The sequence below is a fragment of the Chelon labrosus genome, assembly GCF_963514085.1.
Source record: "Chelon labrosus genome assembly, chromosome: 3".
Lineage (NCBI taxonomy): Eukaryota > Metazoa > Chordata > Actinopteri > Mugiliformes > Mugilidae > Chelon > Chelon labrosus.
In genome coordinates, this window is record NC_140339.1 from 7,664,825 (window position 1) to 7,681,886 (window position 17,062).

General features: G+C 40.7%; 2 protein-coding genes across 2 annotated transcripts; both read right to left on the reverse strand.

The window, feature by feature from the left end:
* Positions 1-90: 90 nt before the first annotated feature.
* Positions 91-7,776, reverse strand: atic (5-aminoimidazole-4-carboxamide ribonucleotide formyltransferase/IMP cyclohydrolase). Its single transcript, XM_084541050.1, has 15 exons — positions 7,633-7,776; positions 7,330-7,456; positions 7,101-7,244; positions 5,104-5,192; positions 4,809-4,960; positions 3,272-3,428; positions 2,942-3,067; positions 2,734-2,841; positions 2,564-2,649; positions 2,389-2,478; positions 1,831-1,956; positions 1,645-1,737; positions 1,374-1,556; positions 941-1,096; positions 91-405 (listed from the first exon to the last, which is right to left on the reverse strand). Exons 1-15 carry the CDS (start codon positions 7,649-7,651, stop codon positions 286-288), a joined length of 1,776 nt encoding a protein of 591 aa, XP_084397176.1. The 5' UTR covers positions 7,652-7,776; the 3' UTR covers positions 91-285.
* A 5,968-nt stretch (positions 7,777-13,744) lies between these two features.
* mnx2b (motor neuron and pancreas homeobox 2b) lies at positions 13,745-17,062 on the reverse strand (the record flags this gene model as incomplete). The annotated part of the gene is made up of 3 exons (XM_084541829.1): positions 13,745-14,270; positions 15,231-15,391; positions 16,630-17,062. The coding sequence occupies 3 exons, from the start codon at positions 17,060-17,062 to the stop codon at positions 13,845-13,847; spliced, it is 1,020 nt and encodes a 339-aa protein (XP_084397955.1). The 3' UTR covers positions 13,745-13,844.

A 17,062-nucleotide genomic window follows, 5' to 3' on the forward strand; every position in this document is an offset into this window, starting at 1 on the left:
AAAATTCCCAGAACACTATTTGAGTCATTTCACTAAATCACTAAATCAGAGGACAGTCTGCACAAAGACACAAAACTAACAAAACTCATGAACTGTCACCAACTGTTTATTTAACACTGACACATGACTAAACTCAGTGAACATTAGTAGTTACTGCTCTTTCTACAGTTAAGATCACAAGTCAGAAATGCATTTAATGCGTTACGGTGCGTTTGTGCGCTTTCTACGAACAGGAATGTTTGAGTATTGGGCTACGTTTCAACGCCTCCAGAGGAAGCGTGTTGCTCAGTGGTGGAAGAGTCGCAGGTTGGTGTGCACCAGAGCGATGCCCTGCTCGTTACAGGCGTTAATCACGACCTCGTCAGCAGCAGAGCCCGCTGGAGCTGCGATGTACTCGACTCCACTCTGCAGACAGGACACGAAGAAGGAAGAAACGTGAGCAAAGACAGTTAGACAGCAGTCCACAGTCTTGTGAAAGATTGCTGCAAGTGTTCTGGTCATTGCAATCAGACTGTATAAAGATGGACATGGAACGGCTCCTCAAAAGTGAAGCCAATGTAAGTAGAGCTCCCCCTGGTGTCTGGCTGCAGTATAAGTCATAAGCTCCACCCCCTCCACGTTAATGGTTGGGACTTTGGCCGAATTTTAGGTAGTTAATATAATAGATACACACTCGAGTGTCCATTTTTCTAATAAGTTTCGTTTTAGTTATTTTTCGCTACAGAAACAGGATGCGACATCATGACGACTTCAAGTTGCCGTGCCACCGCTCCGTGAAAATAAATAAATAAGCACAGTGAATAATCTAACATTTCTATGTAACTGGTGGTGGTAGAGTTTGGCCAATGCAAAGAAGAGGGGACGCATTGTCCATATTTATATACAGTCTACGATTCCAATGCAATTCCTTGATTTAAACAGTACTTTGTGTGATATTTACCCGTTTGGCACGATCTATGTTGTCTCTGAAGGGGAAGAAGGCATCCGAGCTGACAGCCACTGCCTTCAGGGAGCTTATCCAGTTCTTCTTTTCAGTCTCCGATAGAGGCTCAGGTACTTCTTCATACATCGACTTCCACACTGCCAAGTCTGGACCCTGCCAACGCAAGGAAAAAAATATACACAATGCAGGGCTTCTTATTCACTTACCATCTCTCAAACTTGCCATACTTTATGACACCGATCATCAAACATCACAGAGCAGACAGTGCTGGACTGTACATGTTACTGTGGCCACGTCTGAGCTCAGATACATAAATCAAGCGATGAAGTGCAGTGACATGTAGCAATGGATGATCAGACACTGATGGGTATTACTTTACACTACAAAACTGCAACTTCAAAGCACATGTAAGTACACGTCACCCCCTCACCTCTCCAATGGTATCACTGACGTACTGGTCGATAGCGTTGGCCATCTCCGCTCGCTTCACACCGCTGCGGAACTTCATGTTCAGCACGCTAGGGTGGTGTCTGAGCCACCAGTTATCAGCTTTATCTCCAGCCAGCCGTGTGCAGTGGATACGAGACTGCTGACCCGCACCGATACCGATCACCTACACATTACAGAGGAGGTAAAACACTATAGAAAACTCACGCCTCATCCAGATTCCCTCCACCACCTTTAACCCGCCTCCCTCTCACCTGTCCATCTTTGGCGTAGCAGACAGAGTTGGACTGGGTGTACTTGACGGCGATGGTGGCCACAGTGAGGTCACGCACAGCCTCCTCAGAGAGCTTTTAAACACAATCAAGAGAAAGAGTGTCGCGTAGATTAGTTTATGTCACTAACCAAGACATATAAATGGAACGTAATGAGTAGCGACTCACCGAGGCCTTGGAAACAACGTTGTTGAAGAATTCCTTGTCAATAAGAGCTCCGTTCCTCTTTTGTTTGAGGTAGAGACCAAACAACACTCTGACCTCAGCGTCATCAGGTTCATAGTCTGGATCCATCTGGGACAAAGACACAAAAAGTCAAATCAAATGGTAAATTGAATATGAAAATCTCTTCTTTTTTTGAGTTACTCCTCCTTTGATTTTTGGTTTTGTACTGTTAGGCAGCTTCACATTAAAGTTAGGCTATGTTCTAAAAGTTTAAAGGGAAAGCATGGAGGGAGATTCTGACCAAACCAGTTTCTGGGAATATTAACTCTGTGTCCACCACAAAATAAAATGCTAAGGAAAAAAAAGCACCCTGTAATTGCAGAATTTGTCTGAGAATAACCAGGATTTGAAGTTAGTTGTCCGTAAAATCCAATTAGACGTGACACACAAGAACTAATCCAGCATGCTGATTTTCCAAAAGCTAAACAAATACGTACAAACAGATTGGGTTATTTATTATATTATTATTTATTTATTTATAGTGGCCGTGAGCGTTCTCACCTGGAGCACGCAGTAGTTGCCGTTCTTCTTCTTGGAAAGGATTTTGAGCGCCTCTTCGTCATAACCAGGAGCAATGATACCATCTGATACCTGAGAACAATCAGGTTGAATCACAGTGAGGCAAAACAGTGTTGCATAAGAAACTCATTCCCTGTCATCTGTATTTACTCCTTACCTCTCTCGATATGATCTTGGCAGTGGGAACATCGCACACGTCTGACACAGCAATGAAATCTCCAAAAGAGGACATTCTGTCCGAACCTGAAGATTTAGAAAGAATTAATCCCGTTCCACGTAAACGGTGCATACTTCAAGTTATCTACTGCATTATTCAGTGTATTTGACCTCTGGCTCTTGCGTAGGCTGTGGCCAGCGGGCTGAGATCCTTCAGCATGTCATGCACCATGCACACCTTGGCTTCCTCCTCAGTCAGAGGAACTCCTACTGCAGCTCCTTCAGATTTAAAAGGTGTAAAGAAAAAAAAAAAGAAAAAAATCATTGTCAAGATTCAAGACATTGACGTTTATTAAGAGTTTGCCTGAATGCGTCTTACCAGCAGGGCTGACGTGTTTGAAAGAAGTGGCAGCAGCCATGCCGAGGGCGCGCTTGAGCTCTCTGACCAGCTGCCAAGCATTCAGAGCATCGCACAGGTTGATGAACCCGGGAGAACCGTTGACCACTAAGAGAGGAGGCAGCGACCAGAACAGAAGGAAGGAAAAACCTCTTTACCATCCTTAATATGTTAGACATTTAGAGGTACTGGAAAGAACCGGAGGAAAGAACCAGGCTAGTTGGTCCCCTACTTTTTTCTGTAATCCGTATTTCCCAAAATATCAAACCGTTACAGTGAATTGAAAACGGTCACTCTGTGATGAGAGTGTACCTTTGAGTGGCAGGACTGGGCGCAGCGTATATATCTGGGCCGATGCTTGGTGTGGGTTCATGCCGTAACGCAGAGGCAGCTGAGACACGCCGCGGCTGTACTGTCCACGGAAGTAGTCCGATATAGCCTCGTCATACTGGGCCGTGTGTGTGAAGGCCTGAGGATGAAACGAATTGAACACACAGATGAGAGTTCATGCAGGAATTCACTTCAGTGCGATACGTTGCTAAAGCTTATATATTACGAAGTTATATCGTGGGAAATTCAGGATCTAGTAGCATCATTACATAGACAGGGGAACCACAGATGTAGAAGAGTATAGAAAGTAAATATAAAAAAATACAAAGATATATGAATATACACCGATCAGCCAAGGTGTTGACCTGGCCTCCAAATTCACTAGATCCCAAACTGATCAAGTAACTGTGGGAAGAGCCACAGAGGCCCCTCCCCTCAAAGGCCCCCACTAACAATATTCTGTTACCAGAAACTACGGGACACCCTCAGAAGGCCCATGTCCATTCTCTGATGAGTCACAACTGTTCTGGGAGACCTACACAATATTAGGAAGGTAGTCATAATGTTGTGCCTGATCGGTGCACGTGATCAGTTCAGTCCCACATTGAGGTGAGAGCTCACCAGCCCCCAAATGTTGAACTCCGTAACCTAGACATATATTTCAACACTTCTGATAAAAAGTCTACGCTGGACTTTGTCTCTGTCTGACCCTCACCTCTGAGCTAACAACTAAACCAGGACGAGTGAACGCAGGAGAAAAATGTTCTTGGTGACCCTCCTCACGCCTTCGTAAAATACTTTTACCTAATAAACCTACTGGCCCTGGTATGTTTACTAATAATCTAACAGCACACGGTTACTATATTGCAACCGTCATTTTTAACGCCTACTCACACCCAAGAATTATTACAAACTGCTCCAAGTCTCTTCTCACAACTGAGATCAGAGTGGGACAAGTCTGAACATGAAGGGTGAGGCAGATGAATATTTGAGGCAGATGTGATTTACTTCATCTTTTTTTTTAATGGATTATGACACAGAGGAGAACAAATCTGCTACAATCCAGTTTCTGGTCAAACTTATCAGTGTGGTCATAGATAAACAGGGTATCAGTGGGTTTCTGAGAGGTCCTTTTTTTGGCATCGTTTTGAATAAATGTTGGAACAAAAATAGCTTGTTTTATAAGGCCACAAAAATATTCAGTTCACATCTCTAGAAGACTGAGACAATTAGCAAAACACATTAAACAAACATTATTACAGTTGTTGCAGAATAATACTTCAATTAATCAACTATTGTCAGTCTCTTGTAGCGTTTTCTTGTGCTTAATTCAATACCAATACCAAATCAAAACAAAGTCTACTTTTTAAGATACAGCAACATTTAAAAAAAAGAAAAGAAAAAAAAAAGCCTGACTTCTAATGAAAAACACACCCCAAAGCCCTTTTTTGTATATTAGGTAACCTAACTATGCAAATTCAAGTCACATGTTCTTCAAATGGCGAGGAAGCAAACTTACTTTAAGAGCCAGAGTCCTACGTGTCTCCAGGGCCGTGTCTTTGTCCCCTGAAGCCTCCATCTCCTTGGCAACAAGGGAATAGTCAGCGGGATCGCACACAATGGTGACACGGGCATGGTTCTTAGCTGCTGCTCTCAGCAGAGTAACACCGCCTAGAAGAAAGAAAAACAACAACAACAAAAAACAAACACGTTTTAATATTCACAGAGATCGTCATACTAGTAGGATGGGGAACAAGTTAAATTGTGTTTATATATATATTCTAAAGCTACTATACATCATGAGCTGAGTTTACCGATGTCGATCTGCTCTACAGCGTCCTCCACTGTAACATTCGGGTTAGAGACGGTCTTCACAAACGGATAGAGGTTGCACACCACCACTCTAGAAAAGAACCAACAAAGAAGCAAAGTTTTTACTGAGCAAAAAATACAAACAACATAGTGCATTCATATATACAAAAAAAATTGCCACCTGGATTTAACTAAGCAAAGAGATACGAGCCTCCTATTGGATAATTACTGCATGGGTGATTATCTTTCAGCTGGACACAAGTTATTTAACCCCAACTGATGCAATGAGCAGCTTCTCATTTCTTAAACAACCATGTCTAAAGACACATCCCGTGGTCGTGGAAAAGATGTTAGTCTGTTTGAGAAGGGTCAAATCATTAGCATGCATCAAGCAGAGAAAACATCTAAGGAGATTGAAGAAACTACTAAAACTTGGTTAAGAACTGTCCAACGCATTATTAAAAACTGGAAGGATAGTGGAGAACCATCGTCTTTGAGGAAGAAATGTGGTCGGAAAAAAAATCCTGATTGATGGTGATCGGTGATCACTTAAACGTTTGGTGAAATCAAATCAAAGAAAAACAACAGTAGAACTCAGGACTATGTTTAATAGTGAACGTAAGAGCATTTCTACACGTACAATGTGAAGGGAACTCAAGAGATTGGGACTGAACAGCTGTGTAGCCTTAAGAAAATCACTAATCAGTGAGGATAACTGGAAAAAAAGACTTCAATTTGCTAGAGAGCATAAAGATTGGACTCTGGAGCAATGGAAGAAGGTCATGTGGACTGATGAGTCCAGATTTACCCTGTTCCAGAGTGATGGGTGCATCAGGGTAAGAAGAGAGGCAGATGAAGTGATGCACCCATCATGCCTAGTGTCTACTGTACAAGCCTGTGGGGGCAGTGCTATGATCTGGGGTTGCTGCAGTTGCTCAGGTCTAGGTTCAGCAACATTATGTGCCCAAAGAATGAGGTCAGCTGACTACCTGAATATACTGAATGACCAGGTTATTCCATCAATGGATTTTTTCTTCTCTGATGGCACGAGCATATTCCAAGATGACAATGCCAGGATTCATTGGGCTCAAATTGTGAAAGAGTGGTTCGGGGAGCATGAGACATCATTTTCCAACATGGATTGGCCACCACAGAGTCCAGACCTTAACCCCATTGAGAATCTTTGGGATGTGCTGGAGAACACTTTATGCAGGGGTCAGACTCTCCCATCATCAATACAAGATATTGGTGAAAAATGAATGCAACACTGGATGGAAATAAATCTGGTGACATTGGAGAAGCTTATTGAAACAATGCTACAGTGAATGTGTGCTGTAATCAAAGATAAAGGCCTCTGTCCTAATGCCGTACATTACTAAGGACAACATTCTGCAAGAAAATAATTTGCATAAGGATTTTACATAAACTATTTCTGTTCTTCTGCTTTCAGTGCCACCCCAATGACCACCACTATTTCTTTTCTTAGTCATCTGCGTCCATAATGTAATAAATCAGCTGCATGGCTTTTACTCAGATGATTCATTCAAACTCTTCCTCACAATCACACAAACAAAATCCTCCCAATTAGTCAATGAAACACAAAAGCTATTGATTTTTCTATCAGACGCTGTGTTTTAAGCAATCAATATCTAATCTTCAGGTCGTCAAATCAATGTATGGTGTTGTATGATTTACCCACAACAGCACAATGAAATCTGATTTAATCACATTCTTCTAGTCCTGCCCTGCACAAACGAGAGTCACAAGATGAGTTTGCAGGAGCATCAGTTTTCCAATTAGCTCTGCCAGATCAACTGCACGTGATTCCTCCAAGCCTGCACGACGAGCACGGGAGTCTGTGATCTGATTGACGGCCACGAGTCACGCATGCTCTTCGAATGAATGGGCTTTGTAGTGAGACTCTGCTGCAAATACAAATCTGTCATGTTGCAGAGACTAATGACGAGGAGATTTAGATATTTTCTTCATCCTCTCTCACCTGACCAGGCTGTAGCCCAGCTTCTCCATGTCCGCAGTGTCACCTGGGGTTTTCCTGGCCAGGATGCCTCCATGGACAGCTGGGTGCAGGGTCTTCACTCTGCCTCCCAGCATCTCTGGATGTCCAGTCAGCTCAGACACATCCCTGAGACAGAGCAGAGACTCCGGCAGGTTAGAAAGGTGATGAATGTGGGAGGAATAAACACACTTTTACTGTGAGGGGAAGTCACCTGACTGCAAGTCCAGCATCACGCAGGGCTTTGGCTGTGCCACCTGAGGCGACCAGAGACAGTCCGACGTCCACAAGCTTTTTAGCAAAGTCCACCAGTCCAGTTTTGTCTGACACGCTCAAAAGTGCTGCAAAGAAAGATCGAGGACACATTCAAGCTCCTCATTTATGGTTCAGACAAAGTTTTAAAGTTGACCACGTTGGCTAATGTTAGCCAAGGAGCTAGCACGCTGCATGCCCCAGAACAAAACTTTACAGTGACGGCGTGGAGTTCATGAGTGCATGCAAGAAAGGTGAGTCTTACCGAGCTCTGAGGAGGCCATGGTCACAGTCACAGTCACGGTGTCAGTGTGCGCAGTTGGCGTGGATGTCAGCTGGCTTTCTGCTCACGCTTCTCTCACTTTTCACTATTAGCAAGCGCTGCTGTGCAGGAAGGAGGAGGATGAGACAAATCTACAAGCCTTTCATTGCTTCATCATGTGCTTCAAAAGTAGAAAGACCCGCCCTTTCTGACGCTGGCCCGCCCTCGACGCACCAAACGCACCCAGGAGAGCTCCACGGCGCAGAACATACGCATTTTAATACGTATTGATAAAAAATTTAAATAAAAATAAAAATAAAAATAAAAATAAAAATAAAAATAAAAATAAAATGATGAAGGAAACGAATATTTGAAATATGAATTTCTATTCAAATTATGATAAAACACGGTAAAATGATAACACCACATTTAAAAATATTTCAATTATCTTTGAAATACTAGGGCTCCACTCCTTGTAGATATTTTGACTTAAACTTTAATTAATAAATATCCAAAACTGGGATTATGTAAAAAATGACATATTGAACAGGTCATTTAAGATGTATTCCAAAATGTACAACATCCAAAATGTCTGTTGTCTCGGCCATCCAGGTAATAAAAAAATAATAATAATAATAATAAAAAAAATAATAAAAAAAAAATAATTAAAAAAATAAAAATAAAAATAAAAATAAAAATAAAAAAATAATAAATAAAATAATAAATAATAACCTTCTTTAATTATAAACTCAAATATTCTCCTTCATAGAGCTACGTAGACTTAGATAAACTTTATTGATCCACAAGGGAGACTGCTTGGTCACAGCAGCTTAGTTGCACATAAAAAAAACACTCTTAAGAACCATAAGTCAAAGAAAGATTAAATAAAATAAAAGTAAAAATCTAGTCAAATAAAATAATAATAGTACAAGCAAAAATGTACATAACTAGCATATGAACAAATGTACAAGAAATAGAGACGGAAGAATATATTTTATATACATAGGAATCATAGTAAGGTGCAATAGTGTCCATTAACATGAATAACATGGAGTTATCTGTTACAGAAAGTTGAGTGGCTGTACAGCTGGACTGAAAATGGTACAAAAGAAGTGACCGGTATTTATGTCCATCAAAACACACATTATGCTGTGTTGCAGAAACAAACAAATGCATTTAATAATAAGTCCATTTGTTTGTCTTTTTTCTAGCGTCCATCTGTGCAGCAAAAAGAAAAAAAAAAAAACTCAAGCCCACTGACCATATGGTCGAGCCCTGTAGGAGTGTCTTCTTTTATTTAGCCACAAGGGGGCAGACTCGGCTCTTTCTGGTGAACATGTCAACTGAGCAAATGTTTCTTCTACGCAAAGGCTTCTTGGGCAATTTGTTACTGCAAAATATTATGTATATTTCAGATCCATATATTTTCTATAATCCACAGCTCGGTATGAACTTCACTGACAAAATGGGCAGAGTACAGTTTGTGTGCAGAGCTGTGTCTGAACATTTGAGCTGCTCAACGTCTGTTGAAAGTTTTAATCTTAACTGCTTAGTAAGATGTGCACATTTATTTATTTATTTATAAAATGATATATGAAGATATGTTGCTGCTTTGCGCTGTCATTTCTTGCTTACAAAAAAGCTCATGAATGAAGCTTTTCTTTAAATCAGAAGACTTGTTTGTTCTCCTGCTGTATTTTGTGCATTTTTGAGTAAAACTAAGATTTAAGAATTAAATAAAAGCCAAACTAAAGTTTTCTTTTCTTTTCCTTGAAGTAGGTTAGAATATTTTGCTGACCAGCACGAACTGAAGGTTACTTTGACACCAGCAAGGGCCTTTATTCTCACCATAATCGTTAAAGCACCTGCAACGTGCATTTCCTGCAACAATAAATGACGTTCATGAATACATTCACCCCAGGCAGCCTTTTTAATAAACTTTACTGGCCAAAACGGTGCCTTTTTCATGCTTTAGAACAGCGTTTTAAGTCGGACAGATGTGAATTTATTGGGCCCCGTCGCTCAGTGCCTTACTTGTCCATTAGTTAAGTGACAGGACAGGGCCCTGGGAAACCTGCAGCAATACGTGTGATTACGTTAAAAGATCGCACAATCTGTTCATATTTACGTAATGAGCCTGACATTTTGCTGATTGATTAAACTAAAGGGTGTAAATATTTTAAGGGGGCTCCTGATTTACAATCCAACAAAGCAAAAAGAGGCCAATTTATTTGTCTAACTATGAAAATGGGGGTTTCTGGTAACCACTCTGGTGTTTGAGGGCCAGTCTGACATCTTAGGGGTGACTTGAGTGATTCAATAGACAGTGAAACATTTTTATAGAAAGACACAGGCTCACTATGCATTATTGGTTCAAAAGAAGAAAGAGGCAGAAGGGCCGTCAGCACTTTTGTCTGGGCGGCCGTCGAGAAAACTGACAGCATTATCAGCAGTAACCGTAATTTACGCGGGGAATTTTTAATCAACATGACCGGTGTATTCAGATTAAATTAGAAGAGAAACGGAATCAATGACCTCCATATATTGCCCTGCTGCCTTATCAATTAGCCGTGATTTTTGTACTGTGTCAGTGGGGCCTTTGTCATAAAACGGGCCAAATGGCGTTTGTCATGCAGCTGACAAGTCACACAGCTAAATGAGCTCCTATTGATTCGCATGATTTTTCATCAGCCAAATTAAAAGCGGCCGTTTGATAGCGGTTCGGTCTGCAAGCTTGTTGTGTATTCTATCCGCTCATATTAAATCAAGTCTAAAAAGTTAAAACAAAAAATGTCCTAGGAGTCCTTTGAGGTAGACATTTAACTGGTTTTCATTTGGTGAGCTGAGCTAATTGTTTAAAGCTGCAGACTGATTCATTAGTGACAGTTTTTAAAACCTGCTCCGGAACATCTCCATCTCTCTGTAGCTCCTTTTTTTCTTTTTCCACCTGAACATAAAAGCCCTCCGAGGCGTTTCACGATGTGACCCTTTACATCCTGTGACCTTAATAGTGATTTTGCCACTGCTGTCATACTCCATCATCATATGCTGCACGGACAAACATGGAGCCATAACACTGTCAGAACGGTTTAATCATTGTTAACCCAACTGACTATATTCAGATAAGAAATTGTATTATTGTGCTCTACAGTACTGTTGAGGTGTGTCTGTAGAGCATGGACAACAACATTTGGAGGAGATTTCCATACAGAAAGATCCTCGTCTGTCACAGATCGTGACGTGTAAAATACAATTAATAGAAATGTGTGACCTTATTTAAACACTTAGACTATTGTGGCACTTAGGTAAATCAAACATCAAACAAAGCACAAAATAAAGCATATTAATCTATTTGTTGTTGTGTACAAATCTGTAATGTTGGACTTGATGAACAAAAAAAATGCATCTATTTTTGCTCATGTAAGGTATTAGATTTATCATATTGCAAAAATAGACTCATAAACCGTTATGAAATGTAGATAAAACACAAAGGGATGTTTAAATTAATCATTGATATAGAAACAACAAACTTTACGAACAGTCATAAAGCCTCAAATACTGTGATGATTATGCTTATACTACTGTTAAATTAAAAGTACGCTAAAGTATTGTGTTGTCCCCAAACCTACAGATTACAACGCAATCAGTTATTAAATCTGTTCAAGAGATATTTCATATAATACTTTCATATCAAGAAGGTGGACACTAGAAAATGGTATATTGATTTATTTTGGAGAATCTGTAGGCTAATCTGTCATATGATGCTTTGTATCTGGAGTCTCTGGTAAATTCATTATCAAACATCCTTAATAGGATTTATATAAATATATATATGTGTGTGTGTGTGTGTGTGTGTTTAAGAAACACCATATTAATTTAATTAAGCAAAAAAAAAAGAAGATATCCCTGAGTCTGTCGTCAGTTAAATCCATGCAGGAGCTTTTGCGCATAGCTAAATGAGCCATCAGTGTTTAAAGGCCATTCTGATCACTGCACAGCTCAGTTTCTATTTCTGTTTTTTCCCCACAAGCAAGAGCCAGAGTCTGTCCAGCCAGTTCAGAATGCATTTAATCACTATATAAATATGTGCCTGGTCTGAGAGGGGGCTAAATGACACCACACTGTACGTCCTCCGTGTGCTCCTTAATCACAGCCCTTACATGGGGGCCCAATAAAACGTCCCGGTGCAGTTGCGCACACTCATCATGCCGTTGCTCTTGGAAATTAAAATTGGGCCTGTGTGACCACTCGCCATCGGGCTTTTGATTGCTTTACTTCCTATTCATTAACTTAATTATTTGGCTATCAGTAAACCCGGCCCGAGTAATTAATATCTGAGAGCCTCAGTAATAAATTAAAACGGTGAACTGAGAATGACGCATGCCTCGAGTTAAAGGAGGTGTAAACACAGAAAGGATTTTCTACTCAGACTGCTAATAGAGATTATTAATGGAACAATGGAGCTTAATTTCTATGAGTGAGACTGACAGATGCCACTTATGATCATAACTCACTAGTCTCCAGGGATGTCAGTGACGGTCAGGTGGTTCAATACTTTGGTCCAAGTTTAAATATATCATCATCTAAAGGACGGAGCTCAATAAAATCTAGCTCAAAGCACCAACATGGCTGTAGAGTGGTTCTATACTTTAGATTTCACAAACGTAAAAGCCTATAAAGCCTACATTTGACGAACATCACATCCAGCAAATACTTTCTGCAGCCAGGTTCTTACATAGGATGATGTTCTGATATATTCTTAGGCTGTCATGTGTTTGCGGTCCATTTTGAGACATGCTTTGGGCCACTATCCTGCTGCAGAAACCTGCTTCTTTTCAGTTTCCAATGCTTCTCTCAAGAGTTAAATCTGCATTTATTTGCTGATAGCATGTTTCCAGAACTCTGACTTTGGCTTATCCTGATGTTGCTAAAGTTGCAGACTTTAACTTTTGCAATGAAGCTGCAGGTAAGGTGTTTCTAATGACTATTTCCTTGTACACGCTGTCGGTGCATCGATGCTGCACACTAGTGGTGCACCAACACTCTTTCACTGTGCCCTTTACCTTCCATATCTGTGGCACAGTGGTTAGAGAAGCAGCAAAGTTCACATCCCTTCCGTGTTTCTGGCTGTGGTGCCTTGAGCAAGCACCTAACCCCCCACTACACATACACGTGTGAATGAATAGATGGTCAAATGCAGTTAAATAATTTCCCCATGCGGGATCAATTAATAGGGAATAATTCTTATTATTATTATATCATGGAAATTGTAAGCTGAAAGGGCTAAATATCTTTTCAGGCTCACCCTGCATTGTGAGCGTCCATCAGCTTCATTGTCAGATCCTCCATCATAAAAGGTGTGAGTGCAGTTATTGAAATAAGAAGCAAGAGTGCATTGACATTTGAAGAAAGGCTATTTTTAATATCTCTTTTCTTAATGTGACATACTAATCAAGAAATCTTCTTTTTTATTTATTTTTTTAGTTCTTTTGTGCACATTCTTTTATTTCACAGTTACACCACAAACAAGTTTGGGATAAATACACGCATGATTCATCTTTGCAGTCATTCAAATAAATTAATTCATTTACATGTAAGCAACAAGAACAAATTCATAAACATCATCAGGAGCAGAACACGTCTATATTCACATAAAATGCACAAAAGTAAATGCAGTACATGGGCTGCTCTGCAAAGCATCGAAACAGAAAGCATCCAAAGGAGCAGGTGTTCTTCAGCTTTTAGTCTTTTGCTCTTCCGTCACAACACAGTGAGTTCACTTTCATGATGCAGAGGTGTGTACATGACAGTTCACTTGTCTTACTTCACTCCACATCCTTCATTTGTGGACACGTGTGTGTGTGTGTTGACTGGGTGGAGCTGAAGCTGTCGAGGGACAGAGCAAACACAAGGTTACCAGAAGGTGATGGGCAGATTACTCATGACACCAGCGAAAAATTGAAGGAGGAGATGAGCACCTTTTTCTTTTCAGCATGCTACAAAATGTACAGACACGTTTTTTTTTGTTTTATTTACAGATAAACAGTGGATATGTATCGTGATCTTGAAAGTTTCTGTCTCATTCCAATGAATGTCCTTATTGGAAAAACATTCACAGAGCAAACCAGGTCTCCTCTGATGGTCGAAAACACTTTTTTTTTCCTGCGGTAATGTCTCTGTAATGCTCAGGAAACCAGCGTTTTCTTGGTGTCTTTTCACAGTCCTGCCCCGATCTTCCTGTCCCCTCCACCTACTTGCACCCCGTCCAGCTCATCATCAGAGAAAGGGCTGTGGGGATGAAAGCCAACACTGTTGCTCCGCTGCAAGAAGTCCGTGGATCGTGGCATCCCAACTCTGTTACCCATAGCAACGGGAAAACCATGCTGGGCTTCCTCCTCCTCCTCCTCTTCCTCCTCCTCCTCATCCTCCTCCTCTTCTTCCTCTTCTCCCTCCTCCAAGCTGAGGAGCACTCCTCCGTCGTCCGGAATCGCAGCCCGTCGGTTCTCATCTGATTTGTCGCAGGTCGCTTTTCCTCCGCCGCGTATTCTTTCCGTCTCAGACTGGGTGGAGGCGGTGGCCTGCTCCTTCGCCTTCCGGCTGCGCTTCCACTTCATCCTCCGATTCTGGAACCAGATCTTGACCTGGAGAGGAAAGAAGAAGTTTGTCGAATCAGATTTAAATGTACATTTTAGTTATTATTACACCAATCATTTTCAGCAGCAGACAATAGCATTAGATTATTATTATTATTTAATAATAATTATTTAATACTTTCCAACCTAAAAGACATATTTCTCTTCCTTGTTATTTTTCTAGCTGAGTCAAATCTCCTTCAAGTAAAAGCGAAGAACCTCCAACACAGCTCGAAAATATTTGAATGAATGAATCAGTAAAACAATATAAGAAATCTGTGGTTTGTGTGTTAGACTCGGGAAAATACCACTACCTATGATCAAAAATACACCCACGATAATTCATTCACACTATGAGAATGAAAAAATGAAAACATCCACAGTACTTTTTGTCTGACTCATATTCATAAATGGAGAGAGAAAAATAACACATAAACACATTTGAAACGGAAGGCCAACATCACCACAATAATGAAAGCAACATGCTGTCAGTCACAATCTGTTGAGCAAGTGTTTTTGTTTTCACAATTCAGATTGATTTTAATAAAATAAAAGATTTATAGGTTTACACATCTCTTGGTTTGTTTTATCTGCACTTCCAGTTTCATTTTTACACCTTTGCCTTGTTTGTAAGCTACTGTTGTTGCTGCATGTTTTGACCCAGACACTCATAAACGAGAGTTGGCTTTTGTTTTTTAAATGAATGTCATAAAAATGGCCATAAAGTCTGTGACTTCTGGGCGGCATCCACAAATGTTCCCTGCTCACTGTAGTCAGATAAATTAATTTATTCCACTACAATGAACTGATATTAAATGAATGTTGTTTTTGGCTTGCATGCGGTTGCAGTTCGTTGTCACTTTCAGAGATGACAGTCGAGAAAATTGTCTTTTTAGTTCGGTAAACTTTGCCCGGCTGTGTTTATTATAATGAAAAACAATCTGCTGTGTCCGTTGTGGTCTGTCTTACCTGCGTTTCGGTCAGCATGAGTGAAGTGGCCACCTCAAAGCGCTTGGGTCTGGACAGGTATTTGTTAAGTTTGAATTGGTTCTCCAGCTCCAGGAGCTGCTGGCTGGTGAAGGCGGTGCGGGGCCTCCTGCATTTCCCCAACAGGCCAGACTGAGGGCCTGCTGAAAGAAGAAGAATAACAAAGTTAGCAGATGTGTGTCTCCAAATTTAGATGAACAGTTATTTCTTATTCAATACTGGCCTTCATATTCTTGTCCAGATAATTCAGCTAAAACTTAATTTGTAACGTCTAGATTAATTTCAGACTCAGGTCTTGCATATCTGGCCTGGCACTGCCACTAGTCTTATTTACCAAGGACATAAGAAGTTCAATAAGATGCTGTGGGTGGGAGCAGGCACACATATGCCAGCACTCTGTGGCCATCATTAACTGTAATAGCTTTCCCCCAGTTTATTGTTGACGGGGGGGACACGGCAGAAGCGGGCGCAGAGGCCATAAAAACACAGGCATGCCATTAACTTAATGAAAATTCAATGAAGGCTTTGGGGATTTTATTGATGAACTACAGAACGTTTTAGGTGTTTGTTTATAGTTTCTTCGTCACACAAAGACAATTCCCATCCGGTTGGCGTTTATAGAGAAATAAATGGGCCAAAATGAAAATATGACACAGAGATGACACAGTAAAACAGAGGCCACTGGACTGTACGGAAGATGTATGGCTGTTGCTAATGCAGCATATAAGATCTCCAACATTACCTTGAATAAATGTATTTAGTTTAAAAAGAAAAGCAAACAAATAAACAATAAATAGTAAAAAATACAATAGTAAATTATTACTGGCTGGAAAAGAAATAAATCCAAACGCTTCTTGTTAATGTGTCCAAAGGAAAAAAAAAAAAAAAGACATAAAAATAATGAATGTAAAAACTAAATTAATGGTGTAGATTAGAATAATCAGAAAAAAAACATGAAACATAAAAATCAAAACGGAAAAACGAAAATATCATGATTCATTATGGCTTTTCAAAACACACTATTATTATTAATAAGAATATTTTAAGAATTATTATAATAGGTTGTTGCTAATAATAATAATAATAAGAAGAATAATGATAATAGTTGAAAAGAAGTGGAGTTCAGTAAAAAATGAACTCAGTTTTATTTGACACATTTCAACACATCTGCGGAGCGGTTTCTTAGAAATCACACCATCTGATTAAATCTTCTCACTTCCTGTGTTTCCACAGATAACGAATGACACAGATTTGACTCTTTGAAGAACGTAAAAACTACATTTTTTGCACCTGTCAATTCTCTCATTCTCTTTCTAGCGCTTGTGCAAGTTTGGACATTTTAAACTCCCTTTTTTCTAACCTTGATTTTGATCATACTCACAGTTATAATCTGGCAGTCGAGGCATCATGATCCCGGCGCGGATCCAGTGCTCCAGGGGAAGCGATCCAGCCATCGCAGCCGCCTTCAGGTGCTCTGGGTAGGTGTGTGTTAGCTGCGTGAAACCGGTGTATGCGAACGCGGGGTGGTGTCCACCCAACGCCGACAGTGGGTACATGGGTGCGGGATACATGCCCGGGATTGCTCCGTGGTGCAGAGAAGTGAGTCCTGGGTGTGGGAGGTTTAGGACACTGGGTTTGGGGATTATTCCGGTCTGAAGTTGTGGGGCCCGCGGAGATGGGGTGTCCGCACGGCGGCAGGAGATCGGGCTGCCAGTGGGGCTGTCGTTGCTCAGCCCGGGGGAGAGGTCCCGGGAGCCCCGGTTGGTCTCATCGGCGAGAAGAGCGTCAATTCTGAAGTTTTTCGATTTCTCCAT